Here is a 16,896-nt window from a genome sequence, read left to right on the forward strand (position 1 = left end):
CTGCGGAGAGACACTGCGACTCACGAGGCCTTAGATAGCTGTCCCAGGTCATCATTTAGGGAAGTCAGTGAAATAACCTTCTGTTCTTGCCCTCTGGTTATTTTATTTGTACATTTCGATTATTGCGCATATCAACAAGTGTACTGGAACATTTGTGTGCACCGTGGCCTAAATTGTGACTAAATACATAAAAATTGTGATCGAAAAAAAAACCAAAACATGTTAAACCTATAAGAACACGTATGATAAAATTGTCAAAAAAAATACATGTATATAATAAAAATAAACGCGGTGAAATTGAACGGTCAATGTATAATTGCAAATTGCTTGCGATGGCGTTTGCGTAAATCGAGAGAGGGAGAGAGAGAGAGAGAGAGAGAGAGAGAGAGAGAGAGAGAGAGAGAGAGAGAGAGAGAGAGAGAGAGAGAGAGAGAGAGGTAAGGGAGGGGGTGAGGGAAGGAGGGAGGGCTCTGGGTGTCTACTTTGGTAAGAAGTTACTTCTAATTAGCCAGTCTGTTCTCGCTCGCCTCACTTGTTCACCCTGCAGATCCGCATCCTCTTCTCAGGGACCAGAGCAAGCCCCGGGCCCGTGCTCGCCTCTCAGCATCCGTCAGACCGCTTGCAGAGAGCTGCTGTGGATCTGCACCTTTTTTGGCACCGTATAGGTCCGCGCTGCAATTACGCGCGACTTTGGTGGAGAAACAGAAAAACAGAATAGTGGCACAGGTCTCGTTTTGTGAGCTTGAGCATATACTTTTGATTTGGTGTCTTCCTCTGTTGATTTTGAACGATTTGAATTGTCCGTTTTTGATCTGAATAGAGGAAGCACACACAGTCGACTCTTTATAGCCTGCACCGCTGCGCTTTTACGCGTGCAGACTGTAAGGAGCGCACCGCGGTTAGAGCCAGGGCTGCTTGGGGACGCGGATAAACGCAGCCAGGGGGACTAAAAACAGACACAGAAACCCTAAAACAACAAGTGAGTGATAAATAACGAGGAAAAGGAAAAATAGAGGGAGGGAGTTAGGAGGAGAGACAGTAGAGAGAGAGAGAGCAGGGGAGAGAGAAAGAGAGACACCCCCCGGGACTAGTCAGGAGAGCCGGCCCCCGGTCTGAGAGAAGGAGAGAGAGTGAGGAGTGAGGGAGTGTTTTAAAGCCGCCAGGAGGAATGATGTCCTACATTAAGCAACCCCATTACGCCGTGAACGGGTTAACGTTGTCCGGCCCGGGCATGGATCTACTCCACTCCGCCGTCGGATATCCCAGTAAGTAAATACTTCTAACTTTACATCTGTTCTGCCCGTCATTTACTTCTGTGACTGACTGTGGCACAAAGTAAAATACTGAAGGTCACGTAGAAAGAGTTATTTATTTTGCCTAAAATATTGTGCCTATATAAAATCTGTAATCTGTAATTAAGGGGGACCGAAACCGTTTTTTCCCCTTAAATTAAGATGCATTTATGAATATGAATATATGTCTGATTCTTCAGCTTTTGGAGCATGTGCTTAGTTGACCTATAAATTCAGTGGATTACAGAGTCAAAAACAAAACAATGAAATTGTGTGTGAATGGAAACTGCAGCCTGTTCTCACACCGAATTAAAACGAACCCAATCTGTTCGTCTAAGCATTTAAGCCATTAATAAAAAAAAATACATTCACTGTATTTTATTTTACGCCTTTTTTTGAGTGAACACATCTTGAGTTGACTGGATTAACTGAGTCTTTCACAAGAGTTTGAATGAAATAAAGCCGAAGTGGGTTTTTTTTTTTTGGCACGGCGGGCGGAAGGCCTTCTTGTTTAAAGTTTAATGTTTAAAAGCATTTCTACATGAGACCGATAAAGCCGAGTAACTTTCGTTTCGTTGCATTAAACAGAATCTGCCAAGTTGGTTGCTACTGTAAAGCAATATAAACTTTCCATATTTTTTTATGTTCTTTGGCATAACGTTACACAAATTGTCCCTTTAAATAATAGTTGCTATGTGCGATGATTCTAATTTTAAACGACCGGTGACTACTTCAGGGATATTAAATTCAAGCGCATTTGTTTAAATAGAATGTTTAATTTTTTATAACGGATATATTAAAAAGGGTTGTTAAAATGTATTAAATAGCAGGACAGAAAAACGGCATCATGCTCTTGAAATGTTTTTTTTTTTTTTTTTTTAGCATACATTTATTGAAAAGTCAATAATAATAATAATAAAATAATAATAACAATTTCCAGGCACCCCACGTAAACAGCGCCGGGAACGCACCACCTTCACCCGCGCGCAGCTGGACATCCTGGAGGCGCTGTTTGCCAAAACCCGCTACCCAGACATCTTCATGAGGGAGGAAGTGGCCCTCAAAATCAACCTGCCAGAGTCGAGAGTGCAGGTAACACATTCAAGATATTTTTTCAGCATATTCTATCATCACAGGAATAAAAAAGAGAAATGGGCTGGCCTTTTGTGTGTGTGTGTGTGTGTGTGTGGAAGATGGTTTCTCCACAATCTCAGCATTTATGGTTTTATAGTTCATTTCATGGTTGTTTTTGGTTGTAAAAACGCTGATTTTTAACCAGTCCAATTCACATTTGCCACCCCGAAAGGTTTGGTTCAAGAACCGTCGTGCCAAGTGCCGCCAGCAGCAGCAGCAGAGCACAGGCCAGTCCAAACCACGGCCTCCTAAAAAGAAGGCATCCCCTACCCGCGATACCAACGCGGAGGCCAGTGCCAACCCCAGCAACGGACCCTACAGCCCCCCGCCCCCTCCCCCGGGCACCGCCATCACCCCCAGCTCCAGCTCTGCCACCGCCACCGTGTCCATCTGGAGCCCGGCCTCCATCTCTCCGCTGCCCGACCCCCTGTCGGCCTCCACCACCCCCTGCATGCAGCGCACCAGCGCCTACCCCATGACCTACACCCAGGCCCCGGCCTACAGCCAGAGCTACGCCGGCTCCTCCTCCTACTTCACTGGGCTGGACTGCAGCTCTTACCTGTCTCCAATGCACCCGCAGCTGTCCGGCACCGGGGGAGCCCTGAGCCCCATCACGGCCTCCTCAATGGGGGGGCCCCTCAGCCAGTCTCCTGCCTCGCTGTCCTCCCAGGGCTACACAGCTGCCTCACTGGGCTTTGGAGCCGTCGACTGTCTAGATTACAAAGACCAAGCTGCCTGGAAGCTGAATTTCAACGCGGCTGACTGTCTGGACTACAAAGACCAGAACTCCTGGAAGTTCCAGGTCTTGTAGACAACAGGAAAATGGGATTCGGGGAGGGAGGGAGTTTGGGGGAAGAAGTGTGAAATCAAAGAAAATCAAAGTAGGGGGAATAACCTTAGATCACCTTTGGTATTGTAAAGGAAAGATGAGCACTTCAGACACAATATATGAATCATATCAGATGAAGAACGAATCAGCTGAAATAAATTCTTTATAATTTTTTCTCCAGATAAACACATGCAGGACTTAAATGATCCATTAATTCTTCTCTTGGTGATTATGACAGTAGCGTTTCAGTAAAACACCAGTCTTTAAATCTGAGAATGGCCACGTGTAAGGATAACAAGCATGATTTTACATGTAAAATAAAACATGAGTGGTTACAAAGAACAAAAGCTTTATTTCTCCTTCACTGTGGACCAGACGATCAAAAATAATTTGATTTAAATAGTGTCAAAATAATCTATGGTGGACATGCAAAACAAAGGCAATTTGACTTGTTGTTGATAGACGTTTTGCAGATTTATTTTGAAATCTGAACCTGCATATTAGCCTTTGCTGGACAAATTCTGAGGCAGAAGACAACCGCTATTGCACCGTCAGCAACCTGGAGTCTGTCTGCATCCATAACGCAGGCAGCGCGGGGACTGATGGGTCGCAGCACAAGCACATCTTATCTCATCCATCTAGACTCTGTCTTATATATATATCTCAAAGCTTTGGGACAAACCCCTTGGTCAACTCTGATGTCAAAAGGAAGTGTCTTAAGAGGGAGATTGCTAGTTCATTTCCACATGAGAGAAGCACAGCAGGCACAAGTTGATGGTTCCCAGTAGCCTTGTATGATACTAACCTTCTGCAGCCTGTGTGATAGAAGATGAAGGGGAAGAATCAAAACCAGCTCAAAACCAGTGACTGCAGAACAAACCTGTTGCCTTTGAGCATGGTTCAAATAATCAGCACAATGGCTCGTACATTGTTTGTTTAATAGGATCACTTCCGCACAATATGGGCAACAATGGTCACATTGTGGCCATCGGCAGCCAAGTAACATTCCTCCTCTCAACCTTCGTCTCGCAATAGCTGCGTGAGCTAAGCTGATTGTTGAAGCAGTTCTTGAATGTGCTGCTCCAGTAAAGTATTTGATTGGGGAGAAGACTGCACCGGAGAAAGGGAAGGGACTGGGCCGCCATGCAGCCCCACCCCTTTGCACAGAGTGTCAGGTGTGTGTCTGATCTCCAACCTGTAAAGATGTGACACCACTTTTTGTGTTTGATGTTTTCTTAGATTTTTTTTCTTTCTTTATTAGACTTAAACAATATTATGTTTCTTTTAAAAAAATTGTGAATTTGTTTAAGTAAAAATTGTGGTAATTTGTTTGAAGTCAATATTATCAGTATTATTACTATCAGTATTAATATTATGTCTTCAGCTGACATGGACGTTGCTAATATACATTTTTGTTGTTGTTTTGTAAATATTAAACTTGAAAATGCAATCATGTCTGGTATCAGCAGCGTGTTGTTACACAGGCACCCATCCAACAGACTCTTTCTTCTTCTTTCTTTAAATCAAAAAAAAAAAAAGACGACAAAAAACTGCCAACTTTTTACTGTTTTTGTTTTTCTGGTTTCTGCTTCTTCTTCTTCTTCTTTTCAAACTCAGGGGTTTATCCAAACAAAGAAGCAGTAATAGGACATAACAGTGTTAATGCTTCTTAAGCATTTAATGTATTTTTATCTTTTGCATTATAATCTCTGCTTATTTTTCTCATATGGGTTATTTTGTATATTTCTTTTTTTCTCTTGTGTTTGACCAATCTCACCATTACTATGCTAGATAGCTATGATGTTTCTGAGACATTAAATAACTTCATTAAAACTCTGGGGTCGCTGTTTTGTGTAAGTCAATTCCAGCAGAATGAAAGAACCGCTGCACCATTGTTGTGCTCCTGACGCGTGTTAGCTCTCTATTTTAATACCATCCGGTGTCGCTAATGGAAAGAAGTGGAGTTGGGCATCTGCAGCAAGGATATCGGGAGTTGTTTAAGGGAGCGCTCCACTAATCCATACAAGATTGTCAGTAGATGTAAGGCAGAGATGGGCGGGAGGCAGCGGGGGCCAGAGTGGACAGAAAAACAGATTAGAACTAACCATTATGACTAGTTCCTCCACTCTGCCGTCCCCAAACCCAAGTACGGGAGATGGACAGATTACTCTGGATTGCGGACATTTCCAGCGAGTCCCTGCCGCTGATAGGCCAGAGGGCCAGCTCCATGGGGGTTACCAGAAGTGCACTGGATGAAAGGTTTTAAATGCACTATTAGTTCCTGTGTGTTCAGATGACTGAAGTCTGGGGTTTTGTGTCACGACACAACGCACTTGTGGAGAAGAGCCTCTTTGATCTGCATTACCAAAATACTAAAAGGTTGGCTTCTGCCTTCCTGCTCTTGCTGAGCAGGAAAGGTGTGATTTTATACCAACACGGTCAAACGAACAAGAATAGGTCTGAGTTGGTGAGCCAATGCAGTATATAATAATACATATGCATATACAGTATATACTGCAGTAACTGCAATACTATACTGCTAATAATGATAATGATGATGATGATGATAAAGGGGCATGTGTGTGGTGACAGTAATAACTGATACACCTTGGAACATTCAATAAACATTTAATACATCAAATAAAAGTTTAAAAAGTCACATTTTCACATGAGATGTTTTCATACACCCCATCCTAGCCTTACCAAGGAGGTGCACTGGAGTATTTCCACTTGTCAGAAGGAGTTTTTTTTTTCTGTGGTAACCTGCTGACATGTGCTGGTGAGTACCAGCGGTACCCAGTCCAGCGGCCAGTGAGTGCACGCGTGTGAAGTGAAAACTGTGGAGCTCGTTGCTGGAGGGGTTGGGTAAATATTTTCATATGTTCAAAAAGTCATTAAATTATAAGACACTGAATAGTTTATGTGAGTAGTTTGTGACAGAACCTGGTGTCCAACTACCACGAAAAAACAAGAGAAGAAGGCTTCATTACTGCATGACTCTGGTAAAGAAAACAACAACCTGTGAGCTTAAATGCTCATCATGTACAAGCAAAAAACAAACAAACAAAAATTATATATATATACCGTATTTTCTGGACTATAAGCCGCTACTTTTTTCATAGGTTTTGAACCATGCGGCTTATACAAAGGTGCGGCTATTCTGTGGATTTTTCTTCCACCGCTCGGGCGCTCTAACCGGAATTAGAATAAAAACTAAGATCAAAATAAATGCAAAGAAGAATACGCTACTTCTTCTTTAGCAGATAGAAGTAGAAGCAGATTTCAAACAGATAAATAGATAAATAAATACTGGTTATTTTCTCTTGGTTCTGTGCAGTTTTAATCAGCAAAGTTGCTGCCGTGTTAAAAGACACTGTTAGGAAAGGATCTATTTAGGTACAAACATGTACATCATTTACAGTTCAAAATGGTTCTGTACATGTAGTAAATGTCTAATCTAACAACATAAATATTTGCGGCTTGCATATCTTTTTTTTTAAATAGAGCGGATGCGGCTTATATACAGGTGCAGTTTATAGTCCAGAAAATACGGTGTGTATATATATATATATATATATATATATATATATAAATAGGGTAATATGAATGTATTCATTATTTAGACCAATCTCTAGCTCAACTCTAACATGTCTTTATTATACTACTGCACTTTAACTCATCCTTTTTCTCCTCTTTTCTCTTTACTTTTCATGTTTTCATCATGGAAAGCACCTTGAATGGCCTCGTTGCTGAAATGTGGTGTACAAATAAACTGGCCTTGCGTATATGTATCCACTGAGTCAACACTGCCAGGTGTAGCTCGTGTTTTGTAAATCTGTCAAAGATTAAATACATCACATTCTTCCCGATGTCTCACCGTATGGCTGGGTTAGGTGGCCACTGGGCCACTGTTTGTTTCTTCCACCACAGAGGCACAAACATGCTAACTTCACAACAAATTAATGAAATCTTGCTATGCTATGAGGTCAGTCAGATTAAATTTAACAGCGTGTCATCACACAGCTAATTTACAATTTCTGCCTGTGGAAAATACATGTGTGCTGCATGATTGTGTTTTGGGGGTCTGGGTTTTCAAAAGAGGTCAGATAATTCCTTGTAATTTCAGTACATTAATGCTCCTCTACCCACTTTTCAATATTCATCCCGTCCATGTGCCGATGTTCTCTGTTGCAGCTGATACTGACATAGCTGATCCTGTCATTTCAGGCTGAAGTGGGACATTCAACAGCGCCTTCTGAAAGTATTCACCCCTTGGGTGGTTTCCCTATGTGTTGTAGTGCAAACTGTGGGTTTATATATTGTAGCTGATAACACAGAGCCGGCTTGAGCCTCGTGGTGATGCAGCACAACTCTGGCTAGAGCAAAAGCTCATTAGCAAAGTGCGCTAGACCTCAGCCACTGGCGTGCTTGAATAGGATCATTTATTCAGTAACACTTAATATTAAATGCCTAATATTAACATGCACAGATCCTCATTCTCTATCAGCAACTGTTGCACATTTTTGGTGTTTGGGCAGTGAGCAGGGACAGGATACTGAATCAAACAGCACACAGATAATTAGCAACAAGCTGGGATAAAGACTGGGGTAGTTCCTGAAATGTCCTTCTATTCACTATATAGCCTAATCAATATTATTATTTATTAATATTTATTATATATATATTATCACTTATCTGTCGCCGCTGGAATTAGAAATTGAGCTCACACTTACACTTTGATGTACAGTTTTGTCAATGTTGTTCTTTGCATCATTGCTTTCGTTTAGATCAAATGTGATGGATTGCCATCATCCAATGCAGTGGCCCTCAGTTGCATACATTGAAGGATTCACTTAGCCCACTATATGGGGTACACGTGTCAAACACTAGCCAAATCCAGCCGCCCCACTGTTTTATCTGGCCACCAAGAACTTTTGACCCATAACAACATGTTCAACAATACACCTTGAATGAATGGTTTATTTCGGACAGAATACATTGAAACATTTACATGTTCGTTTCACAAATAAAATAAAAGGTAAATAGAAATGTCCGAAAAAGGAGTAGGCTGAAGCCAAGGGCTTATTATAGCCTATCCTGTGCAGTGTATATCATTGGGTGGATGATAATACACAAATAAGAAAAGAAATATATAAAAAGAAAACAAAGAGAAACTTTCATTGCATTATATTATATAAAAATAGTAAAACCAATAATGCAAAAAGGTATATAGTGGTGCTATTTTCATGTTAATCTATAATAGGCTATACCAACATAATTAACAAAATTCTTTATAACTGTTTATCATTTTATATTTAAACATTTTTTTGAAAACATAAATTGAGGTACACATTCTTAAATCATTATCACAGCAATTCCACAATTTCACCTTGATTTCATGACCTGCACCATGATGGCATCTCTCCACTAAAAGGCGATATCTCACACTAAGTGATTTCCTACAGCAGTTTTGTGGTTAAGCCATGGATTTTCAACAAAAATGTCAAAGAAAAGAAAACCTTATGATGTGAGAAGGCAATTTAAACACTGCAAAAACAGCCCTGTTAGAAATAAACCTAATATTCCTTAATCTAATCAAATGTGTCTTATTATGAGCAAAAATATCTTAGCCAATGGGGTAAGAAAGAGTTTCTTGAATAGAATTGTTAAAACTGGCAAAATAGTCTGAAAACAGTCTTTTTTCTTGAAACAAGACTTTTTAACTTTCTAATAAGTTTTTTCAGTGAAGGTAGAGAACAGGCAAAAACATGCTACTGCATAATGGTAGAAGCCTATTCCTTGGAACTGGCCTTTGACACTAACCATAAAGCCGATGTGGCGTGGGATGAAATATAATTTGACTAGGGGAATAACAGTTATCATGAAAATAATGGCAAACATGTTTTGTTAGATAGATAGATAGATAGATAGATAGATAGATAGATAGATAGATAGATAGATAGATAGATAGATAGATAGATAGATAGATAGATAGATAGATAGATAGATAGATAGATAGATAGATAGATAGATAGATAGATAGATAGATAGATAGATAGATAGATAGATAGATAGATAGATAGATAGATAGATAGATAGATAGAGGTCCTGTAATCCCTCAGCTGCAGCATATGGGCTGTGAAGCACAGACACAGAGACACAGATACATTCAGGACTTAGAAATATGATTCATTTCTTTCCTCTCTCTAATCCCCAGCAAACAAGCTGGTGGCCGGCCTGTTCTGGAGGCGCGCTGTAATCATGCCCCGGCCTGCTGCTGCCCGAGCTGCAGTCCACCTACACCCCTTCCTCCCTTCTTACTCCCTCCCTCCACCCTGCAGTCCAATTTCCTCTTAATCGATTCCTAATCCCAACGCCGACAAGCTCTGAACACATGACCACACACACACACACACACACACGCACCCCCACGCACACGCACCCCCACACACAGACGTACAACTATTTTTGAAAAGGAAGTGGCACCAAGTCCAAGACTTTTTTACTGCTTGGATCTAAAGGTATGAACAGGGATCGTAACTTGTGCACAGTTATGACAATAAGAAAGGATTTTAAATTAGAAAAATACTGTACAACCTCAGATAAACCAAAACACATTTCATTTTAAACCATGTTAAACTAAGTGAATGAACAAAAACTGCTGAAATACAGACCTGGGATGTGAGAAACGACTGCCGTAGGAAATGTTAGTGAGCAGCCAGGATCTGTCAATCAAATGACATGTATCTTTATAGATCTCGATAGAATCTGGATTTTTAGCACATTGCTGCTCTGGACATGTCAGGTGTAGTAAGTCAATGAGAATGGGAAGTGCTATAAAGCCATCTCCAAACGATCTGAAGTCGATACAGTTAAAAATGAAACAAAAGAAAAGAAAATCTGACTCTAAAGGCCTCGTGTGAAGCATGGCTTGTTTGTAAGAGTTCTCTTACCTGTACCTTACATTGTACCTGCACAGATCAAGGACACCCTGTACCAGACGCAGCAAAGCAGCCTCAGAAGATAACTGAGTCTCCTCCATGTTTCACTTAGTTACAGTCTTCTTTCCTTTGAATGTTTTATTTATGCATCTGTGAACACAGAGCTGATGTGACCTGCCAGAAAGCAGCAGTTTTTGTCTCATCTGTTCAAAGGACATTCTCCAAGAAACTTGGCGTTCTCCTCAGTCGTCCACTTAAACACTGATGGATGCTGGGATCTCACAATCTCACACTGATGAACCTTGACCTTGGTGTTCACCTTGAATCTCTTTGGAAGTTGTTCTGGGCTCTTTGGCTACCACCAGTATTATCCATCCCTTCAAGTTGCCACCAGTTTTCCTCTTGTGACCCCGTCTAGGCAGATAGACTGCAGTCCTGTGGACCCTAAACTTCACAATGAAATGTGCATCTGCAGTCGCAGGAGCATCGAGCTGCTTGGAGATGGTCTTCCAGACTTTACCATTAACATGTTTCCAATTATTGTCATTCTTTTGTCCTCAGAAAACTCTCTCTTTCTCTCTCTGGTCCATGTTCAGCGTGGTGACCACCATGATACCAGATAGCAGAGTGCCCCTGAACAAAGGAAGCAGGCATAGATAATGGATTGATAATGCTGGATTTTTGCTTACAGGGTTCATTGGCAAACATGTAACTTTGCTATTATCTTATATATCAGTGGTCCTCAACCTTTTTTCAGTGATGTACCCACTGTGAAATATTCTTTCAGCCAAGTACCCCCTAACCAGCGCAAAGCACTTTTGGTTGTAAAAGAAAGACCTAAAACAGAGCACTGTGCCATCAGTAACTGATTTATTAAACATAAAAATATTGCTGCTATGCTTCAACCACGACTCCATCGTTGGTCCAAGTGATTGACAGGTGAAGCCAGGTGATTGACAGGTTAGGTGGAACCATCCTGGTGTGGGGGAGACTCTGCGGTTTTAGGATAATAAGTTGAATAGCCTACTCCTGAAGATAAAATTAATTTTATGAATTTAGACTTATATTTTCCTCAATTATTTATGAAATTTTTATTTTTAAAGGATTTTTGGATGGATGCTACTTTTTAAATATATGTATATTTTAAAATCTCACGTACCCCCAGGGGTACGCGTACCCCCATCACTGATCCATTTCATTATCATACATTACGATATATATTTTTTTTTGATTTTCTGCAAAAATATGTTTAAATATGCAAAAGTGGCATTGCCTAATTTGAACAAACATGTATGTGAGGTGTTCTTTCAACGAGCAAGAAGTCACGCTGTCATAGCAAAACAACCCAGACTCTACAAAATGATCACTGCATAACATCCCAGTCATGCAACAAGATCACTTTACAATCAGTTACGCATGTGTTGTTTATTCAATTGCTCATTTGCAGTTATCAGCTGCCAAATTATTACCATGTTGATCTCAATTTGCATTAATCATTAAATAAGATTTGTAATGCTGCTGAAGCACATCGTCCTGCAGGGTAAGTAGGTATGTGTGATCTGCAGCTGGTGGTGGTAACAGGATCAGTATTACACTATGAATGGATCAACCGGCACTGTCAACCTCACTATACACTTCTGCTAAGGGCTTTACTGCAGATTACAACTTAACACCTAGTTAATATCGCTAATAGTAAAAGTCAGTGTTTAGAGCCACAGATTAATGCTATGTTCGAGTGAAACGGTCTTTAGGATTATGCCTAATAAGAATATTGATCAAAGACTGTGATCTGAAGTTATGGGCACTGCTTTGATGTCTGTGTACACCCCATAAACGCTGCTGACCAAAATGATTCAAACTGTCAAAATCAAAATCTTCCTAAGAACTTCTATCAAAGTTTTTTTTCTCAATACTTTCTTGATGACGTCTCTTTTGGGCTTGCTTGTCCACCTCTTCCTGTCTTCTCTCTCCATCCTCCATGCTTCCACCTGCCCTCATGTGCCCCTTCCCCTGTGCCACCTCTCCCACTCTGACCCCCCATCCCTCTGCTCCACCTCTCCTTGCAGTTTGTTATTCTTGCTGATCTAATTTAGAGAATGTCCCAAATCCTCTTAGTGTCCTGCTCCCTCAGCGCAACACTAAGTGAATTAGACAGGATTACTGTCTCCCTCTTCCTCCTCCTTTTCTTCCTCTTCCTCTTCATACTCGCTGTCACTCTCTCATCATCATCATCATCATCATCTCTCCACTTGGATGTCTATCTTGCTCAAGACATGTCTCTCTTCATCGCCGGGATTACAGCGCTCTCGCTCCGCAGAGGACAAATTGGTTCCAATGTTCCTCCTCAGTGACAGATGCTGCGCCCCAGTGCATCATGGGGCGTAAAGTATTGGTAATTAAACTTTGACCCCTTGGAGATAAAAAGGGGGAAGGAGATAACGCTGGTGACGTCAACCCAACCTCAGCGTAAATAAAATAGTGGCGTTTTCTATTTCTTTATGTTTTTTACTCTCACATCCAATAATGAGTGAAAAGAGCAGAGTTGGCATGATGTTCTCCAGCCTTTGTGACTGGTGGCTGCAGGAACTTTATGATGCACTGATCTGTACCGGATCACCCTGACTTGGGCTGAGCCGCTGCAGGTCAGTTCAGGTCCACAGGGATAAAAATACTGCCATCCAACTGAATTGTTTTAGGTTAAAAACTCACCTGAAAACGAAGGTTGAATCATGATGTGCATAGTTTCCAAGCTATAAAAATGATATTTAGTTTATAATAAGAAAAAAAGGTGGAATGAATTTCAATAAATGTTTCAACACGCGAAAAACAGACCAAATAAAAATACATAATTTCAGTGCAAACAACCTTAAATTAATTCTAAAATATCTTTTTATAATAAAAGTGCACTTTATGAATTTATAAAATACATATTATTTTACATTTGACTCATTTTGAATATATAAAATAAGTGAGTGAAGCATTTATTTATTCAGTATGAATTGCACAGTTTCTGATGTTTTTTCGCTGCCGTTGGGATAGAAGCTGTTTTTTAATCTGTTTGTCCATGTTTTAATAGTCCAACATAATCTAGCCAATGGCAGCAGTTCAAACTAGGAGTAGCCACAGTGGGATGGATCTTTTTGAATACTGTTGTCACATTTCTTTCAGGGATGGGAGGGCAACCAATTATGTTTTGGGATGCTGTGACAACTCTCTGAATCACTTTGTCCACATAAACAGTTAAACTGGCCAACTTGGTGCACGTGCCGTATACAATACAATACAATACAACTTTATTTATAAAGCACTTTAAAAACACCAACATGGACCAAAGTGCTGGACAGGCAAATGAAAGACAACACACCATAAGGCACAGGGTACATAAATAAAACAATCATGATAAGTTAAGTCAATAAAAAGGATAAAATAGAAGATAAAAGAATAAAATACTAAAAAGGATAAAATAAGCACAACTGTCTTGCTAAGTGTTAAAAGCCAAGGAGAAAAGGTGGGTTTTAAGAAGAGATTTAAAAACAGACAGAGAGGAGGCCTGTTTGATTTGCTGAGGCAGGTTGTTCCAAAGTTTTGGAGCTGCAACAGCGAAGGCGCCGTCCCCTCTGAGCTTTCTATTAGTTTTAGGCTCTCTCAGGAGCAGCTGATCAGCTGACCTGAGAGAGCGACTGGGGGAATAAGGGTGTAGGAGCTCAGAGAGGTACGGCGGGGCAAGACCATTCAAGGATTTAAAAGCAAATAAAATAATTTTAAAATGAATCCGGGACTGTATGGGCAGCCAGTGGAGGGAAGCTAAAATGGGGGAAATGTGCTCAAATTTGCGAGTGCCAGTTAAAAGGCGTGCTGCAGCATTTTGGACCATCTGGAGACGGGAGATGGAAGAAGCACTAACCCCCACATAGAGGGCGTTGCAGTAGTCCAGTCTAGTGGTGACAAAGGCATGTATTACTGTTTCAAGCTGCCGTCTTGAAAGAATTGGCTTTATTTTAGCCAGCTGCCGCAAGTGATAAAAACTAGATTTGACAACCGCCCTGATCTGGCTGTCAAGCTTTAGAGCTGCATCCACTTTGACCCCTAGGTTGGTGATGGTTGGTTTAACATGCTGGGCCAAGGGCCCCAGATCTGGAATGGGTGTTCCAGTGGTGCCACCAAAAACCATCACTTCAGTCTTTTTCTCATTGAAGTTTAAAAAGTTCAGAGACATCCAGGCCTTTATGTCGTCAAGACACTTAAGTAGGGCAGTAACAGAGTAATTGTCTTTCTTTTTAAGTGGGACATAAATCTGACTGTCATCTGCATAAAAATGATAGAAAATCCCATGCTTCCTAAGTATGGAGCCAAGCGGGAGCAGATACAGGGAGAACAGGAGAGGGCCGAGGACCGAGCCCTGCGGAACCCCACAAGAGAGAGGAGCGGAGGAGGACACAGAGTCGCCAAGGCTGACACAGAAAGTTCGGTCTGCCAAGTATGACCTGAACTTTCCAGTGCTACGCCCCTGATGCCCACCCACTGCTCCAAGCGAGAAATTAAAATGTTATGGTCCACTGTGTCAAAAGCTGCCGTTAGATCTAAAAGCACAAGAATAGCACAGTCACCTGAATCTGTGGCTAAAAAGATATCATTAAAAACTCTATATGTGTATGTTGATGCACTTTCTGAAGGACACAAGCAGTTTTTCAGTGAGCTGTTTGGTCATGAGTTGCCTCAAAAAGTACAGTCTTGGCTCAGCACTCTTGATGAAAGCTGTGGTTTTGGTGCTGCAGGTCAGCTCATCCTGCATGTAGACGTCCACAAACACAGAGGATGAAAATTAAGTTTCAAAACAAAAGTATCTTAACAAACTGCAAACAGAGAGGAAGAAAAAAGACTGGTAGAAACACTGATGGGCCAGCAAGGAGGAAGGGAAAAACAAGACAAGATATACTCACAGGACTGACGAGGCACAGGTGGAAACAAAAAGAGAGATGAGGCAAAGGACACAAGACAAAGACTTTCAAAGTAAATCAGGAAGGAAAGTTAACAGAAACAGAAGAGGACAGAGACGAGAAACCAAGAAAAGACTCAAGAACACCAACAAATAAACCAAACCCAGATACTAACAGAACACCAAAACTAAAGAACCAAGTATGACACAAGTATACAACCTCAAACCCAACCCCAATAACCCGACACCATAACACATAGAGGTTTCAGAGCAACATATGCTCCCATTTCAGGGAAGGAAGGCCTTGCATATTTCAGCAAGAAAATGGTAAAACACATACTGGATCCATTACAGCAGCGTGGCTTTGCAGGAGAAGAGTCCGGGTGCTGAACTGGCCGGTCTGCAGTCCAGGGGCCTCATTCATAAAACAGTACGTAGAGCCTACACTTAAATTGTATGTGCTAGCATTAGCCGAAAATGGCGTGCACTGAAAAATAATGGTTGCAATACCCAGGTAGCAGGTTTGTGTTGCATAGTGTCAGAGAAGAAGGGAGACACTGACTCGGCAGACACTACAGACGAACCTGGTAAAGCACAGTTACATATTTTATACAATTACAGTTTTAGACACATGTAGACATATGGCTGATGTGCTGTGTCCTTCAGTGCTTCCCCAGTCGAGGCCGGTAGGTGGTGAGGACGAGGGGGTCCCTGACGGGGGAGATGTGGCTGCCAAGCGTCCGACTGTCCTCATATGAGTGCATCCAGTGTGCATGGCGCATTAGCGGCATTAATGTCATAGCTGATGAACTCCAAGATATCAGTGGGCCTCAGTGCCATGTTATGGAGAACTCCATATACCCCGACAATCTTGTAGACTTTTGTTGGGTGTTACAAAAGTCTACCACCTGAGGCCGATAATTGTTTTAAATAGTACCGGTATATTCATATTGAAAGACGCTTATTAGTTATGGCTCTAAATGAGACCCCAGATGGGACTGTTGGGCATCTAGGATCCTGCATCAGACAAGAATGGGGCCCCATTCCTCTCTCCAAACTCCCTAAACTCCAGCAACTGGTCTCCTCACTTCCCATATGCTTACAGTTTTAACAAGAAGAGTCAATGCTAAACAACGTAAGCGTTGCCTTTTCCAACATCGAAGATCTGTTGCAAATAGTTACATCCTGTTTTGTTCTTTTGTTGTGTTTTTTGTGAAATAAGGGTTATACATAATGCAACAAATGTCTAATAAAGGGTGTGTCCATTTTCTGAGCACCAACATGGCTTTTACCTTAGAAAACCTAGCTCATATTAATCACCGCTAACGTTGTGAGTTTACCTCAAATTATGGAGTTGCTGAGTACCAGAGGCAAAGTTATAACTTTATATCTAGTGCTAGGTAGCTAAAATCATAGTCGTAAAAAGAAAATTGCACAACTTGCACTATGCATTGTATAAACTGTTAATAGCTATTTGCAATTGAACTTAATTTAGCATTGAACATAACATTTTTCTGTGTTTGTATGCAACTATTATATAGCTGTCATGCATGTCCTATGTGTTTATCTATCTATCTATCTATCTATCTATCTATCTATCTATCTATCTATCTATCTATCTATCTATCTATCTATCTATCTATCTATCTATCTATCTATCTATCTATCTATCTATCTATCTATCTATCTATCTATCTATCTATCTATCTATCTATCTATCTATCTCCATCCATCCATCCATCCATTTAGTAGATTTATATTTTC

At 41.0% G+C, this 16,896-nt stretch overlaps 1 protein-coding gene across 1 annotated transcript; it reads left to right on the forward strand.

Annotated features, from left to right (window-relative positions):
• The first annotated feature begins 516 nt into the window (after positions 1-516).
• otx5 (orthodenticle homolog 5) lies at positions 517-5,101 on the forward strand. Its single transcript, XM_061719002.1, has 3 exons — positions 517-1,265; positions 2,233-2,384; positions 2,599-5,101. The coding sequence occupies exons 1-3, from the start codon at positions 1,169-1,171 to the stop codon at positions 3,235-3,237; spliced, it is 888 nt and encodes a 295-aa protein (XP_061574986.1). The 5' UTR covers positions 517-1,168; the 3' UTR covers positions 3,238-5,101.
• The last annotated feature ends 11,795 nt before the right edge of the window (positions 5,102-16,896 follow it).

This window comes from Cololabis saira, chromosome 4 (genome assembly GCF_033807715.1).
Source record: "Cololabis saira isolate AMF1-May2022 chromosome 4, fColSai1.1, whole genome shotgun sequence".
Taxonomy (NCBI): domain Eukaryota; kingdom Metazoa; phylum Chordata; class Actinopteri; order Beloniformes; family Belonidae; genus Cololabis; species Cololabis saira.